Consider the following 15,963-nt stretch of genomic DNA (forward strand, 5'->3'; position numbering starts at 1 on the left):
CAGGGGTAGAGATGTCCACAGAACAGGTAGCCAGGGGGTATATGCGCCCAGTATATGTAGTCAGGGGGTATATGCGCCCAGTATATGTAGGCAGGGGGTATATGTCCCAGTATATGTAGGCAAGGGGGTATATGTCCCCAGTATATGTAGGCAGGGGGTATATGTCCCCAGTATATGTAGGCAGGGGGTATATGCGCCCAGTATATGTAGGCAGGGGGTATATGTCCCAGTATATGTAGGCAGGGGGTATATGTCCCCAGTATATGTAGGCAGGGGGTATATGTCCCCAGTATATGTAGGCAGGGGGTATATGTCCCCAGTATATGTAGGCAGGGGGTATATGTCCCCAGTATATGTAGGCAGGGGGTATATGTCCCCAGTATATGTAGGCAGGGGGTATATGTCCCCAGTATATGTAGGCAGGGGGTATATGTCCCCAGTATATGTAGCCAGGGGGTATATGCGCCCAGTATATGTAGTCAGGGGGTATATGCGCCCAGTATATGTAGCCAGGGGGTTTATGTCCCCAGTATATGTAGGCAGGGGGTATATGTCCCCAGTATATGTAGGCAGGGGGTATATGTCCCCAGTATATGTAGGCAGGGGTTATACGTCCCCAGTATATGTAGGCAGGGGGTATATGTCCCCAGTATATGTAGCCAGGGGGTATATGTCCCCAGTATATGTAGCCAGGGGGTAAATGCGCCCAGTATATGTAGCCAGGGGGTAAATGCGCCCAGTATATGTAGTCAGGGGGTATATGCGCCCAGTATATGTAGTCAGGGGGTATATGCGCCCAGTATATGTAGGCAAGGGGGTATATGTCCCCAGTATATGTAGGCAGGGGGTATATGTCCCCAGTATATGTAGGCAGGGGGTATATGTCCCCAGTGTATGTAGGCAGGGGGTATATGTCCCCAGTGTATGTAGGCAGGGGGTATATGTCCCCAGTATATGTAGGCAGGGGGTATATGTCCCCAGTATATGTAGGCAGGGGGTATATGTCCCCAGTATATGTAGGCAGGGGGTATATGTCCCCAGTATATGTAGTCAGTGGGTATATGTCCCCAGTATATGTAGTCAGGGGGTATATATGCGCCCAGTATATGTAGTCAGGGGGTATATGTCCCCCGAATAGGTAGTCAGGTGTGTCCCCCAGCATGAAGGGAGCAGCGCAGTGGAGGGAGAGCTGTGAGCAGCGGTGGAGAAGGGGGGCCATCTCCCCCCTCCTTCTCTCACCTTAGGTGCTCTCCCTCCCTCGCTGTCCCCTCCACAACTAATGTTCGTCCGGGTGGCTGGCAGCGGCGGGCGGGAATTACCTGCGTCTCGTCGCAGCACCGGATGGATCTGCCGCTACTCTCTGGTCTAGTCCAGACCAGAGCAGCGGCTGCAGGACCCTAACTTCCGGCGCGAGACGGAGGTAAGTCCCGCCCGCCGCTGCCAGCCACCCGGACGAACATTAGTTGTGGAGGGGACAGCGAGGGAGGGAGAGCACCTAAGGTGAGAGAAGGAGGGGGGAGATGGCCCCCCTTCTCCACCGCTGCTCACAGTTCTCCCTCTTCTCTGTGCTGCTCCCCCTCCCAAAAAAACCCCCCTGTAGCTCAGCTGGGCGCCCTCGGGGACCCGGCGCACCTGTCCTACTCCGACCCCCCCTAGCTCCATGCCTGCTGCTTCAGCCAGATGATTAATCTAGCAAAAAAAAAAAAATTGCCTTGTGTTTGGCTACCTTTAACCACTTAAGTCTATCGGGACAAGTATTTCCATTCAGATAGACGCCGCTAAAGTCAAACTGGACGAGCACTCTCGTCCATTGTTTAAGCGTCCGTGCGGTTGGTGAAGGGAAGCAAGGTTTCCCCGAACCAATCACAGAGCCTGTAATGAATGAACATGACCCCGATCAGGGGCCATGTCCATGCATAACTAAAAACTTGAATGAAAGTAAAAAAAAAAAAAAAACCTGAAACACTGCCTGCTAAACCAGGGAGTGTTTCTAGCACCATCTAGTGGCGAAAAGTTAAATTACACACCACAGATTTTTTTGCATTAAAAAATGTAATATAATGAATCCCTTCTTGAGCCTGAAGGTAAAAACACCTGCGGGCTGGAGTGGCTAAATAACCCGCAAGGAAGGATGAGGACTGCTGTCAGCTGTAACATCTAGTCTCATTTCAGGATACTAACGCTCTACAATAGGAACTTAGAAGGGTAAAAGCGTCTTAAAATTATACAGAAAAAAGTTGTGCGCTCCAACCATAAGTGATAATAGTAGCAATGGTGTTGTTAATCAGTCTCACCAGGAGACACTTCTTATTTATGAATCTAGATCGCTAAATACCAGAAGGAGCTTTGTGCGGCTCCCCAGATGAATAGTATATACTCGAATATAAGCTGACCCGAGTATAAGCCGACCCCCCCCCCCCAACTTTTTCCATAAAAACCTGGAAAAATTATTAACCCGAGTATAAGCCGGGGGTAGAAAATGCAGCAGCTATAAATATGTATGAAGTGTCAGAAAAGTGTAATCAGATTAGGGAAAGCGTTTAAGGATTAGCAATATCAATGCACAAATAGGGGTGTTCATTACCAGCATAGCACCAATTAAACGCTAACAAGATGGATGAAGGAGAGCCCCTTTTGAAGCCCATCCAGGGGACCCAATGCAGTCACAGCTTCTGCATCCCTATTGCTACACCACTGGCAGTAAAGTGCCCCTGCCATACGTCAAGTGTAGTAGCAACATCCTTGTCTACCCCACCAAGTGCCCACTCCATCAAATGCCAGTCAGCTCACCAGGGCAAATACTTCATTGTGCTGGTGCAATTACCTTAAGCACAGCAGTGAGGTGACAAGGCGCCCGAGTCCCCAAACCCCCTTCACCCCCGCAAAGCGAAACAAAGCCTTTTCCTGCTGTCTGTCCTCTCACCAGCATACACTTAGTGGTGTCTACCATCCTTGCCGTTAGAGCGGAACAGCAAAGTCTTTGCCTGCCGTGTCTCCCTCCTCCCCCCCCCCCCCCATATGCCGATTGTTGAATAGCAGCATTGGGAGCTTTCACTCACCTGTCATAGCGAGCAGCTAAGCATTTGACTGCCGTGTGTCTCCCCCATCAGTATATGCTGACACGCTGATTGATGCTCAGTATAGCGGGACTCCGAAGCGGGAGCTCACTCGTCCTCGCCGCTAGGATTCCCCTGCATGCCTGTCATGGTCTCACTCCGATGATGCCCTCTAGTGGCGCCTCGCCACTGCTTGGCGTCATCAGAGCGAGACCATAACAAGCATGGCGGGGAATCCTGGCGGCGCCGTCGAGAACGAGTGAGTAAAAGCTGCCGTTCCCATCAAGCTATACTGAGCATCAATCAGCGTGTCAGCATATAGCGATGGGGGAAACACACGGCAGGCAAATACTTAGCTGCTCGCTCTGATGGGTGAGTGGAAGCTCCCGATGCTGCTAATCAACACTTGGCATATTCCGGCGGGGGGAACAAATGCAGGAACATACTTTGCTGGGCATTTGGCAGAGGGTGCACTCAGGGGGGACACTTTTACATGTGGCAGGGGCACTGGGGCACTGCTATGGCTCGAATATAAGCCCAGACCCCCACTTTTGGGACCATTTTTTTGGTCCCAAAAACTCGGCTTATATTCGAGTATATACGGTAAGTTAGTATAGCGCTCAACAGATATATTCACATATAGACTCCTAGAAATTACTAAAATAAACATAAGTCCATTTCACAGTTCAGGAGGAACAGTCCTATATTATTTTCTGATCACATAAGCTTCACTCAGATGGTACACCTCCTCAGATCCACTTTAGTATTTTTAAAACATATACGCTCACCAGAAAATGCAGCTGACCCAGTCCAATCAGCATGTACACCTCTGGCCTAGCCAGCAAATCTCTTCACTCTTCAATATGTGATCTCCACAGCTCATGCATGCAAAATCTTGGATCCTGGTAGAGAGCACCTATGGTCTGGCTGCCTGTTTGAAGATGACCTCTGCAAACCATATGAGATGTGCATAAACGTTTTTTTAGAACCTTACCAACTGGGGAGAGGCTGTTGAAAGCCCCATGCTGAACGAGTTTGCTGGTCTGTGCCGGGTCAGCCACTGCATACGGTGGGAGGCTTGAAATACCTGCATGTGAACGCACTGGGTGTAATGTGGATACCTGTTTGGTTCACACTGGTGATGTGGAAGATATAAGCAATATCAAACAGTATTACGCTATTGTTTTTTCTCTTTTTGTCCGCACTTTCTCATTTTTTGCATGCAAGACCTGTGGAGATCACATATTGAAGAGTGAAGAGATTTGCTGGCTAGGCCAGAGGTGTACATGCTGATTGGACTGGGTCAGCTGCATTTTCTGGTGAGCGTATAGGTTTTAAAGATACTAAAGTGGATCTGAGTGAAGCTTATGTGATCAGAAAATAATATAGGACTGTTCCTGAACTGTGAAATGGACTTATGTTTATTATAGTCATTTCTAGGAGTCTACATGTGATTATATCTGTTGAGCGCTATACTAACTTATATACTATATAAAAGAGTATTAACCATTTACCGACATCCTATCGTATTAAAACGTCATGCTTACCGCTATTAACGGCAACATGACGTTTTAATACGTCGCGCATTCCCGCCGCTGCTACCGCCGTGTGCGCGCCGTTACCGCCGCCATTACCGTTGGGATCCCGTGCTGGGTGATTGGGGAAGAAGACCGAACGGTCCTCTACCCCAGTGCTGTCCAACTTCATGGGCATGGAGGGCCATTTTTTTTTCAGACCCCATGGTGGAGGGCCGAAGGTTCTTGCTAGAGCCGCAGGCCCCCCCCCCCCCCCGGAAAAAATGCAATTAAAGGATAATTAGATTGGCAGCACTTTGCACAAAATGCAATTTAAAATAATAGTGAAGTTGCGTGGCGCGCCAGAAAACACGAGGGTACCATTGAGCGGCGCGCGTAGCGCGCCGCGCCGAAAAATGGGTGTGGCCATGGACCAGAATGCGGGTGTGGCCACGGGTGGAGAAAAATTTACATGAACTTAGCAATGTGGGACATTAGATTAGGATAGTGGTGGTGAACCTTTTGGAGGCCGAGTTCCCAAACTGCAACCCAAAAGTCACTTATCGCAAAGTGGCAACAGCAATTTAAACTACATACAAACGTTTTAACTCATACATGAACATTATGGAAAATCCAAGTTGAAAATAAACTGTGAAGATAAACAATTTCATCCATCCTACTCCTGAAAAATGTGGGTTTTTTTTTAGAACCTCCCAGTTTTATTTTCCGTTTTAAAAAGCTAAAAAAGTAGGTTTAATGCTATTGTCTCATGATGACGATTCAGCTTTTCCATAGTCTCACAGTTCGCAATCATGTGACCCCCAACAAGACAAATTCAGCAATCATGAGGCCCCCAACAAATCATGAGGCCCCCAACAAGACAAATTCAGCAATCATGATGCCCCCAACAAGACAAATTTAGCAATCATGAGGCCCCCAAAAAATCATGAGGCCCCCAACAAGACACATTCAGCAATCTTGAGGCCCCCAACAAGACAAATTTAGCAATCGTGATGCCCCCAACAAATCATGAGGCCCCCAACAAGACAAATTCAGCAGTCATGAGGCACATAAATAGACAGCATTACACATAAATAAGCAGAATGCCCCTTTAGTGACAGGTGCCCCCCACTTAGATAGTGACAGGTGCCCCCCACTTAGATAGTGACAGGTGCCCCCCACTTAGATAGTGACAGGTGCCCCCCACTTAGATAGTGACAGGTGCCCCCCACTTAGATAGTGACAGGTGTCCCCCCCAGCTAGATAGTGACAGGTGTCCCCCCCCCAGTTAGATAGTGACAGGTGCCCCCCCAGTTAGATAGTGACAGGAGCCCCCCCAGTTAGATAGTGACAGGTGCCCCCCCAGTTAGATAGTGACAGGAGCCCCCCCAGTTAGATAGTGACAGGAGCCCCCCCAGTTAGATAGTGACAGGTGCCCCCCCAGTTAGATAGTGACAGGAGCCCCCCCAGTTAGATAGTGACAGGAGCCCCCCCAGTTAGATAGTGACAGGTGCCCCCCCAGTTAGATAGTGACAGGTGCCCCCCCAGTTAGATAGTGACAGGAGCCCCCCCCAGTTAGATAGTGACAGGAGCCCCCCCAGCTAGTGACAGGTGCCCCCACCAGTAGCGAGCCCGTTACCTCTGGGGCTGGCCTCTCCTGTGTCCCCGCTGGCCTCTCCGGTGTCCCCGCTGGCCTCTCCGGTGTCCCCGCTGACGATGCCGCTGCTGCCTCACAGATCAGGGCGACTGAAGCAAGCAGAGCGCGCGCATGACACCCGCGCGGCAGAACGTCACATGCGGAAGTGACTAATGATTCACTTCCGCATGTGACGTACTCCGTGCGGGTACCATGCGCCCTCTGTTTACATCAGTCGCCGCGATCTGTGAGGTCTGATCTGTGAGGCAGCGGGGGGACATAGGAGAGGCAGCGGCAGCAGGGGGACATAGGAGAGGCCAGCGGGGACACCGGAGAGGCCAGCGGGGACACAATAAGAGGGAGCAGGCATGGCGCCCATAGCGCAAGCCATGCCTGCATCCCAGGGAGACGAGCGGGCCGCAGCAGGTGGCCTGGCGGGCCGGATGCGGCCCGCGGGCCGCCAGTTGGACAGCACTGCTCTACCCAATCGCAGTGCCTGGAGTGAATGGACGTGACCGCAAGTGAACACGTCCTATGAGTGTTCACTAGCGCCATCTTGTGGCCAAAAAGTATATTACACCTACAAAATACATACATTTTCAAGTATATACACATCATTAATAAAATTACACTTCCAACCCTCTCCCCCCAAAAAAAACACTTGTAAAAAAAAAAATCAGCTTAAAAAAAATAAATAAATAGTTGCCTTAGGGACTCAGATTTTTTTATTCTATATTTTATGGGGGAAAATTAATTTTAATTTATTACATAGGGGCTTGTAATTATGGCCAGAATAAACAGAAAAATAATCACTTATATTTCAAAATAATATACTGTCGCCATACATTGTGATAGGGACATAATTTAAACGGTTTAATTATCGGGACCACTGGGCAAATAAAACGTGTTTGTTTTATCCACAGGAGAATGTTTAATTTTAAAACTATAATGGCTGAACACTGAGAAATGATGATTTTTTTTCTTTTTTTCTGTTTTTCTCATTAAAATGCATTTAGAATAAAAAAATTCTTAGCAAAATGTACTATCCACAGAAAGCCTAATTGGTGGCGAAAAAAATGAGGTATAGATCATTTTCTTGTGATAAGTAGTAATAAAGTTATTAGGGAATAAAAGGGAGGAGCGCTGACAACTGAAAATTGCTCTGGTCCGTTAGGATAAAAACCCTTGGGGGTGAACTGGTTAAGAAACCAGAAAAATTGTAAAAAAAAAATTATCAGAAAATATATACCGGCACCAGTATGCAGCAGGGATGGATCAGCGAAAAATGGGCTTACCTGTAGCGTGCTTCCATACAGCAATAGTCAAACGTAGTTAGAAGTGAGATGGCGGGGAACCGCTAGTTAAAAACCCTTTATTATGACTGGGTTGACCTAGTGGTATGCAGTAGTGAAGGTGAACAAGCCTGAGAGCTGTTTCACAAGGATGAACCTTGCTTTGTCAGAGGCAAAACCATGTACATGTTTTTGCATCTGACAAAAAAAAATTTACATTTTATTCATTTCAAAATGTAGAAAATTTGCAGTGAATGGGAACCGCATTTAAAAAAATGAGACAGATACTTACCCAAGGAGAGGGAAGGCTCTGGGTCCTATAGAGCCTTCCCGCTCCTCTCCTGGTCCCCTCGTTCCAGTGCTGGCTCGCCCGGTAGCAGTATTTGACTAAATTAGTCAAATACTGCTTTACCCGGCCGAAGGAGGTTTCAGAAGTCTTCAGGGAGCCCGAGTGCTCCTGAAGAAGGGCGGCCCTGTAATGCACCTGTGCAAGCACGCTCTCTTGCACGCTCACGCCTGTGCAGTATGGAGCCGCATGGCTCCCGAAGACTTCCAAATACCCTTTCGGTGGGGGATTGAAATGGGGGGGGGGGAACCAGCACAGGATAGAGAGCACCGAGAGAGGAGACGGAAGGCTTTATACAACCCAGAGCCTTCCCTCTCCTTAGGTAAGTATTTGCTTCATTTTTTTTTAAATGCAGTTCCCATTCACTTTAAGTCGTCCCAATGGCCAGTCGTTTCTCTTCCGGCTATTGGAAGGGTGCAGGCGTTTTATATAGTTGGAACGGATGCCCCTTTTCATATTACAGAATTTTGTTTCTGATTGGTCAGTTTAAGGAGACTTTTTGCAAAGGCCTGATGAAGAGCAATATTATTCTGAAACGGACTAGTGTTGTTGCCTATATTTGCTGTAAAAACCTCTCTCAAGCCTAATCCACCAAAGTGCAATTTTCATCTAACTGTCGGCAATGTGCATCTACCAAGTCTGCAAATTTATGAAAATTATCTTATTTTCTACATTTTGGAATAAAGTTGAAATCATTCATTGGACTGCAATTCATCTTTGAGGTTCTTAAGAATCTTCTCAATTAAACATTTTGTTGAAGTGGAGTGTGGTGGACTTCTCTGATAGGGATATTTTGATAGTATTAGTCTGGTAGACTTTCTCCCAATTACTTATTTACAATAGGAAAAGATGACCAGTTTCCCTCAACGATTGGAAAACTGTGCTCACCAAAAAGGGTGCGCTGGTCCAGGCGAAGGTGGACAAGGCACTGAGATAGGCGGACTTCCTCAGAACATTCAGCTCCTTTCTACGGATATCCAGCACCTTCTGCGAGAATGACGGCTCCCAGGCGTAGAGTTTGAGTACTTTGATACCGTTTAGAATTTCATTCATCAGCTTAATTCTGGAGTCCTTATACTGCATCTGCTCCACCTGAGAACGTCATACCAAACAAGATTAAACACAAAACATATGTACACCTCAAACTGTGGCAAAGGGTGTTTTATAAAAAGCGTGGTAACTGCCGGCAGCCAAACAAAGATCATTTTTTATTGATCTGGCTGCCTTGTTATAGCTACAGTTCCGCCACGGTTTTATGCTAATTAAATAGATTACCTGATGGACCAATTCATAGACACTTACCTCTTTCTTACCAACCCCCGACCACCTTTCATTCACAGTCATTTTGAAACACTCCTGGTCACATGAGCACGATTGTGCTGTTAGCTGATGCCACACCTCTCTGCACACTGACAGTCAATCATAGCTATCAGCCACTACTAGGAAGGTGTGGCTTCAGACTGTAGAAGGAGCAGAAGGAGGGGAGAATAAAAAAGGTGTCCAAGCCTAGTAAACTAAGCGGGGGTACAAGTGAATGATGTATTGGGGGACCTAGCTATTCATGTTGTTTTGATTGCCAAGGATATTAGGCCAACACTGTAAGCAATTGGGGAGATGGTACACTCTCTTCAAATAAGCCCACTAAGGTGAGTTTCCAGTGTTCTCACTAGCCCAAGTTAGAAAAAATGACTAAAAGGTTAAAATAATGGATACGCAGTTAAAGACCTTCCAAGAGGGGCTAAGCCTAACTGTGGAATTAGACTTCCAAAAGGTAACGGAGCACAAGTTATAAAAAAAGACTTGTCTAATAAATCTCCCCCAAGAGAGGCTTGTAAACTGTGTTGGCTTTGGGGGGGGGGGGGGGGGGGGGGGAACAGTCGATTACTCATCTACCGGGGGCTACTCCCGCCTATATGGATGCCTCCATTGCCTATCCCACCATGCCATAGAACCAAAGGGAACCCGCAATTTTGGTATATGTCCCTGGAAGCCACAATGCATGCTGGGGGCGTGAAATGCATGCCGAGAGATGTAGTTCCCATTAATGTGATTACATGTCTGGCAGGTAGATGTAACTGCATCCATGAATTACATCTCCCGGCCTGCATCGCAGCAGCCGAGCAGAAAAGATATTGCCGCGGCAATTTGGACCTGTGGCATCTGCATCCCTTGGTTCCACACTGACTGGGTGAGGGTTCCAGGGTTGAGCAGGCAGCTGTAGGTCACTGAGAAGACAATGATCTACAAAAGGGGTCAGGAACCTTTTTGGCTGAGAGAGCCATAAATGCCACATATTTTAAAATGTATTTCCCTGAGAGCCATACAACAAGTTTCAAACTAGGACAGTGCGCCTGCGCAGCAGAGGGCTCATGTCCCTGTTGCCATGGTGATGTGTACACAGTTGATCTGCCGGACAGCGGAAGTGTCAGACACGTCTTCAGCTTCTCTTGGGTTTCAGCTACATCAGCAATTTCCCCAAGAGCCAAATTGGATAAATACAGACTAACAGCTAAGAGCTTGTACAATTAGCTAGCTGACTAGTTGGTCACGTTGCAGGACGAGATCCCCGCACTTTGGCCCAATAGGCTGCCTGTAAAGTGACAGACAGCCTATTGGGCCAATCAAAGTGCAGGGATCTCATCCTACAAAGTCACTGGACCTGACAGGGCCCAGGGTGGGACAACTGGACGTCTCACAAACTAATGTATAGCTTTCACTGGGGGCCACATTAAACATTAGGGTGGGCAGTGTTGGTTCGGCGAGGTGGGCAGATGCAGCGTCACAAGACCCATTCATGATCAATTTCAACATGAAATTGATCAGGGATCAGCCTTCGGTGTATGGACAGCTGACAAATCTCTCTCTAATCAGATTCGATCAGACAGAGATTTGTCTCTTGGTCGAATCTGCCCATCATCACTAGATGTATGGCTACCTTTAGATCTCATCACCTGTATTGTGGTCTTGCATAAGAGATCAGTGTAATGTTGCAATGCTCACCTGAAAGGCTCGAGTTTTCATGGCAATAAAAGCATTGATGGGTATTAGGAGAACCATAACAGCCACTCCAGCGAGAACAGACGGCCCCAGTTGCTGAGAAGAAAGACAGATACTGCTCAGTGACACAAAGACAGATATATATTAGCAGTCATTATCTGAAAGATGGAAACGGAATACTTTACAATGCAATGACGAAGTATTGCACACTCTTTGTGTAACAAGTGGATAAGTTAGCATTTCCAAAAACATCTTTGGCTACCTGAAGGGGGGGGGGGGGGGGCATCTCTCTGGCTACCAAGTAAAAAAAACAACAACAAAAACTTTATTGGCAGGACCAAACATATTTAGCATTGCCAAAGCAAAACATTAGCAATAGCCTGGGAGGGGGTGGTTGTGGGACTAAGGGAGGGGCATACAGGGTCATATACAGGCCATAAGGGTGTGGAGGATAGAAGGTACAGTATGGGGGGCTGGGATATACAGTGCATTGCAGTTATGAGGGTATAGGGGGCAGTATAATGGGTATACAGTCCGTGGGGTATCATGTTCCTCTCAGTTGGTGGCAGGTAACGACATATCAGGCCGCTATCTGCATGGTTGTTTTCTCTTCCCCCGGTAGGATGTAGAGTTTCCTCTCCTCGTGTGTGGAGGTGAAATCCGGGATGTGGCGGAGTCTCTCTGGAAATGCTTCCATGTCTGTCCGTGCCGCCCGGTCTTTGTCTTCAGGCTGTGGGCGCTCAGACGGTACAGGCTCAGGGTCTGTCTGTCTTTGGGGCGGTGTAGACTCTCCAGATACTGGGCCATTGTGTACTCCCTCTGCAGTGATTGGTAGACGGTGGGAGTTCATTACTCCATTCTTATAAGTATCTTTCCTTGCAGCTTTCTATAGTCCCTTTTATACTGCCTTTTGCCAGGCTGTGTTGGTGGTCCTGGCTCGGCTAGCAGCTGATGCTTTGCTTCAGAACACGTGGTACGGCCACGGCTCCATGGCTCAGTGAGACTTTATGGCAGTAAGCGCCAGGGCTGATACTCTGTATGTGTGCCCAGTATGAAAGCACCCTCTGCTGGATTATCAGCCATAGTGGGATTCTGCCTAGCTCTGCCCAGCAGGCTGATGTTAAAGTGCTGCAATGGACTTGGCTAACTAATATTGAGACCTCTGGGGAGGGAGCACCCTGGCTACCTATAGGGGAGAAGGAGCACACTGGCTACCTATATGGGAGGGGGCACCCTGGCTACCTATATGGGGGGGGGGGGGGCACCCTGACTATGTATAGGGGAAAGGACAACCTGGCCACCTACACGAGAGGGAAGGCTTCACCTTGGCTACCTATATGGGAGGGGAGGGGGCACCCAGGTTACCTATATATACTAGAGTCCCAGTTATCCAGAACTAATCAGCAGTCTCAACCAACCAGCACAAACTGCCGGCAATACTCACCATGGTGAAAGCCAACTTCTTAGGCTGTTTGTGGGCCCTGCTCAAAGACTGGGTTCCACAGCACCCCCAAGGTTAACATACTTTCCATTACTGCATTTTAACATTTAATACAGAGTTCATGGTAGGTCGATAGAGTAAGGTATAGTACTGTATTAGCTAAGCCTATTTTTCTCTATTTGTATCGTGTATTCCACTGATCATCCTGAAGTGGTGCATTCTGGGGGTCACTGCTTGCTCATGTGAATACTTAAAACCTATTGAGGTACCCTGTAAATGGTATGATCATAACACTGGTTTTGCCTAAACTGATCACCAGCACAGTACAACACTCTCTGGGGCCCATACAATTATTTTTTCCCCTAAGTGATAATTTCACACCTCAATAAGTATTTGCGTTCCTGCAGGTGCGATATAGATCAACTTTGACCTCAAATCACGTCAGTACATTTTCATCTACTTTTCAGTATTTTTTCAGTTGAAGAGTAGTGAAAAGTTATTTTAAAGGGAACCGGAGGTGAGATGCACATGTAGGCTGCCATATTTATTTCCTTTTAAACAATACCAGTTGCCTGGCAGTCCTGCTGATCATGTGTCTTTAATACTTTTAGCCATAGCCCCTGAACAAGCATGCAGCTGATAAGTTACTCTGACTTAGCTGACTCAGGTTTTACTGGAATAGCCATATGCATGTTCCAGGGTTTTGATTCTACTTATGCCAAAAGATCAACAGGGCTGTAAACAAAGCAGATTGCCCGGCCGTCCCCCTGATCCCGTGTCTGTAATACTTTTAGCCATAGACCCCAAACAAGCATGCAAATCAGGTGCTTTGACTCAAGTCTGACTGGATTAGCCACATGCTTGTTTCAGGGTTGTGACTCGGACACTACTGATACCAGAAGATCAACAGGACTGCCAGGTAGCTGGTATTGTATAAAAGGAAATAAATATGGCAGCCTCCATATCACTCTCACATCGTGTTCACTTTAATCTACCAGCCAGCAGGAAATACTCAAAATAATGTTGATATTACTTTTTCACCTACTTTTTGTTACTTTTTCAATTGCAAAGTGCGTAATGTTTTTTTTTAAAAAAAGAAGATGAAAAATGTACTCCAAGGAGAAAAAGTGAATTGAATATGGGCCCATCACTGCACCAAGACTGTGGAGGCGTTACCTGCCAGAGGAAATAGAGGGCCAGGAAGATCTGCAGAGGGGCCGACCACAGCATGTTCAGGAAGGTGGTGAGGTCCTGGAATCGCTGCGCATCCACCGACATGAGATTAACGACTTCACCAACCGTGGATGACCTCTTAGCAGCGTTGGTTATGACCAGAGACTGTACAGAAAAAGAAAGTGTTAAATCTCTACAGGCAACAACAACCAAATTTCCTTCATAATAAAAATGAACATTACCAGCATTTGCAAAGCAAGCAGCAGTGACGGGAAATTTGGGTGCTCGCTAGCGGCAGATGTTTGTGTGCCGCGTTGGGCACTTATTGAAATACCAGCATTGAGGGGAAATTTGGGTGCCCTTTAAATTTGGGCGCCCTTTAAATTTGGGCAGCCCCAGCACCCAATCAATGTCCCCTCAATGCTGGAATTTCAATGGGTGCCTAGGTTGGCAACTGAAAAATTGCAGGTTTTTTTTTTTGCAGGTTTTATCTTTGCTACAATTGGCAGCGGAGAGGGGATGACTGTTATGGTAAACCATGCGGGGGGTTGTCAAGTTTAGCTGTGGGTGGTTAAGGTTAGCCTTGGGGGGGGGGGTTGTTTGTTAAGATTAGCTGTGGGGGTGGGTGGTTGAGGTTAAGGGGGAGGTAGGTGGTTAAGAAGAGTCATGGAGGGTGGATGGTTTAAGTTAGACTTGTGGGGTAAGTGGTTAAGGTTAGACATGGGAGGGAGGTGGTTAAGGTTAGACATGGGAAGTAAGTACAACAGGATAAAAAAAATAAAAAAAAAATAAAATAAAAAAAGACGCCCAGAGAATAATAAAATGAATTAAAAATAAAATAAAGTTTGAGGTGGAGACAAATTCATATAAAATGAACTTTAATAGCACTGGCAACGCGTTTCGTGGGTCCCTGCCCTCCTCCTCAGGCCAATTCTAGTGCCTCACTGTGTTGAGAGCCGAAGTTTGAGCGATGAATTTGTCTTCATTGAGGTAAGCCACTTCAAAACTTTATTTATTTTGTTTTTAATTCATTTTATCATTTTCTGGGAGCCTTTTTATCCTGTTGTGGCATTGTATACCCCCCCTACCCGGCTCAGGGTAGGGGATACCCCCTAGGGCCTTTTTATCAAAAAGTGAGACCATCTCCGGCTAATCTGGACCTCCGAGTGGAGTCAGGTTTGTTCTCCACCTGCCTGCACTGGTTGGTTGCCCCCTTGCAACCTCCCTTTGCGAGTACCCTCTGTTCATATTTTTTTGTTTTTTCTGTCATTTGTGACATACTGCACCATTTGGGCTCTTGGTGTCTCTGTTTTTCATTTCAGGGTGACTGTTCACCCTCTACTTTGTCTATGGGAGGTAGGTGGTTAAGGTTAGCTGTGGGGGTGGGTGGTTCAGGTTAGACATGGGAGGTAGGTGGTTAAGGTTAGCTGTGGGGGTGGGTGGTTCAGGTTAGACATGGGAGGTAGTTGGTTAAGGTTAGCTGAGAGGGTGGGGTGGTTAAGATTGGACATGGGGGGGGGGGGGGGGGGAGTTGGACATGGGAGGTAAGTTGTTAAGGTTAGCCATGGGAGGTGGGTGGTTAAGGTTAGATGTGTGGGGGGGGGTTCAGGTTAGGCATTGAGGCATTGGTAGCGGGAGGGTTCAGTGTGAGAATAGGGTTATGTGCAGCTATAGTAAAATATGTTGTTTTAACTGTAATAGTAGAATATCAGTAAATTTAACAACATTCTACTATTGGGTTTTCTGGGCGCCCAAATTTCCCCTCTGTCTTTTTAGCATGTTTGCGCAAGCTGCTATGAGAAGCAGTGCTGTATCACTGGTCACAGTAGGGGGCGCTACTCATCCAGCCATACCTTTCTGTATATAATGCCAGTGATGGCGCTCCTCAGCCTCATCCCTGTAACAAAGCAGTACTGAAAGTGCTGGTGGAGGATCAGCGTTTGGGCCACAGCGGAGAGGAACATGAGCACAGCAATGGCAAATCCCCACCAGGATGGCGTACTCTTGTCATTGGTGAACCTTATTAAAATGCTGGAAAATAAATAAATCCGCAAATATCAAACTAAAAGTCACTCATTCACAAGACCATACAGTAAATCTCATAGAGAATGTCATGTCACGTGACCCTCAATGGCTGCAGGCTCATTTCATATCCAGTGATCTGTTGGCAGCAATACTCGGAGTGGTCTAGATATAGGGTGAGAGCTAGCTCACACTCGGCACTTGGAGCCCCGCTTGCCCGCAATTGTGTTTGGCTTCGCGATCTGCGGGCAAAATCTTGCGATTCAGCACGATTTGCACTTGTAATTCCTGTTCAATAGAATGAGAATAACAGCGCAATCACCTCCGAAACGTTGCATGCAGCATGTTTGCGATTGGTCGAAATTGCAAACACCGCAGTGTGAATGTACGCATGAAAAATCGCCAAGTGTGAACCAGCCCTTAGACTGTCAAAGATCTCTGCAAATGGGCGGTGTTAGACTGCACTTTCTTGGCATGTGGGTCTCA

At 47.2% G+C, this 15,963-nt stretch overlaps 1 protein-coding gene across 3 annotated transcripts in view; it reads right to left on the reverse strand.

Annotated features, from left to right (window-relative positions):
• ABCC3 (ATP binding cassette subfamily C member 3) overlaps positions 1-15,963 on the reverse strand; it is a 143,660-nt gene that overhangs the window by 52,112 nt on the left and 75,585 nt on the right. For all 3 annotated transcript variants that reach the window (XM_068263109.1, XM_068263108.1, XM_068263110.1), the window contains exons 9-12: positions 15,309-15,486; positions 13,459-13,620; positions 10,845-10,937; positions 8,733-8,936 (exon numbers count right to left, since the gene is read on the reverse strand). In XM_068263109.1, coding sequence (XP_068119210.1) covers positions 8,733-8,936; positions 10,845-10,937; positions 13,459-13,620; positions 15,309-15,486 — 637 coding nt within the window. The remainder of the gene's footprint in view (positions 1-8,732; positions 8,937-10,844; positions 10,938-13,458; positions 13,621-15,308; positions 15,487-15,963) is intronic.

The sequence above is a fragment of the Hyperolius riggenbachi genome, chromosome 12 (genome assembly GCF_040937935.1).
Source record: "Hyperolius riggenbachi isolate aHypRig1 chromosome 12, aHypRig1.pri, whole genome shotgun sequence".
Taxonomy (NCBI): Eukaryota; Metazoa; Chordata; class Amphibia; order Anura; family Hyperoliidae; genus Hyperolius; species Hyperolius riggenbachi.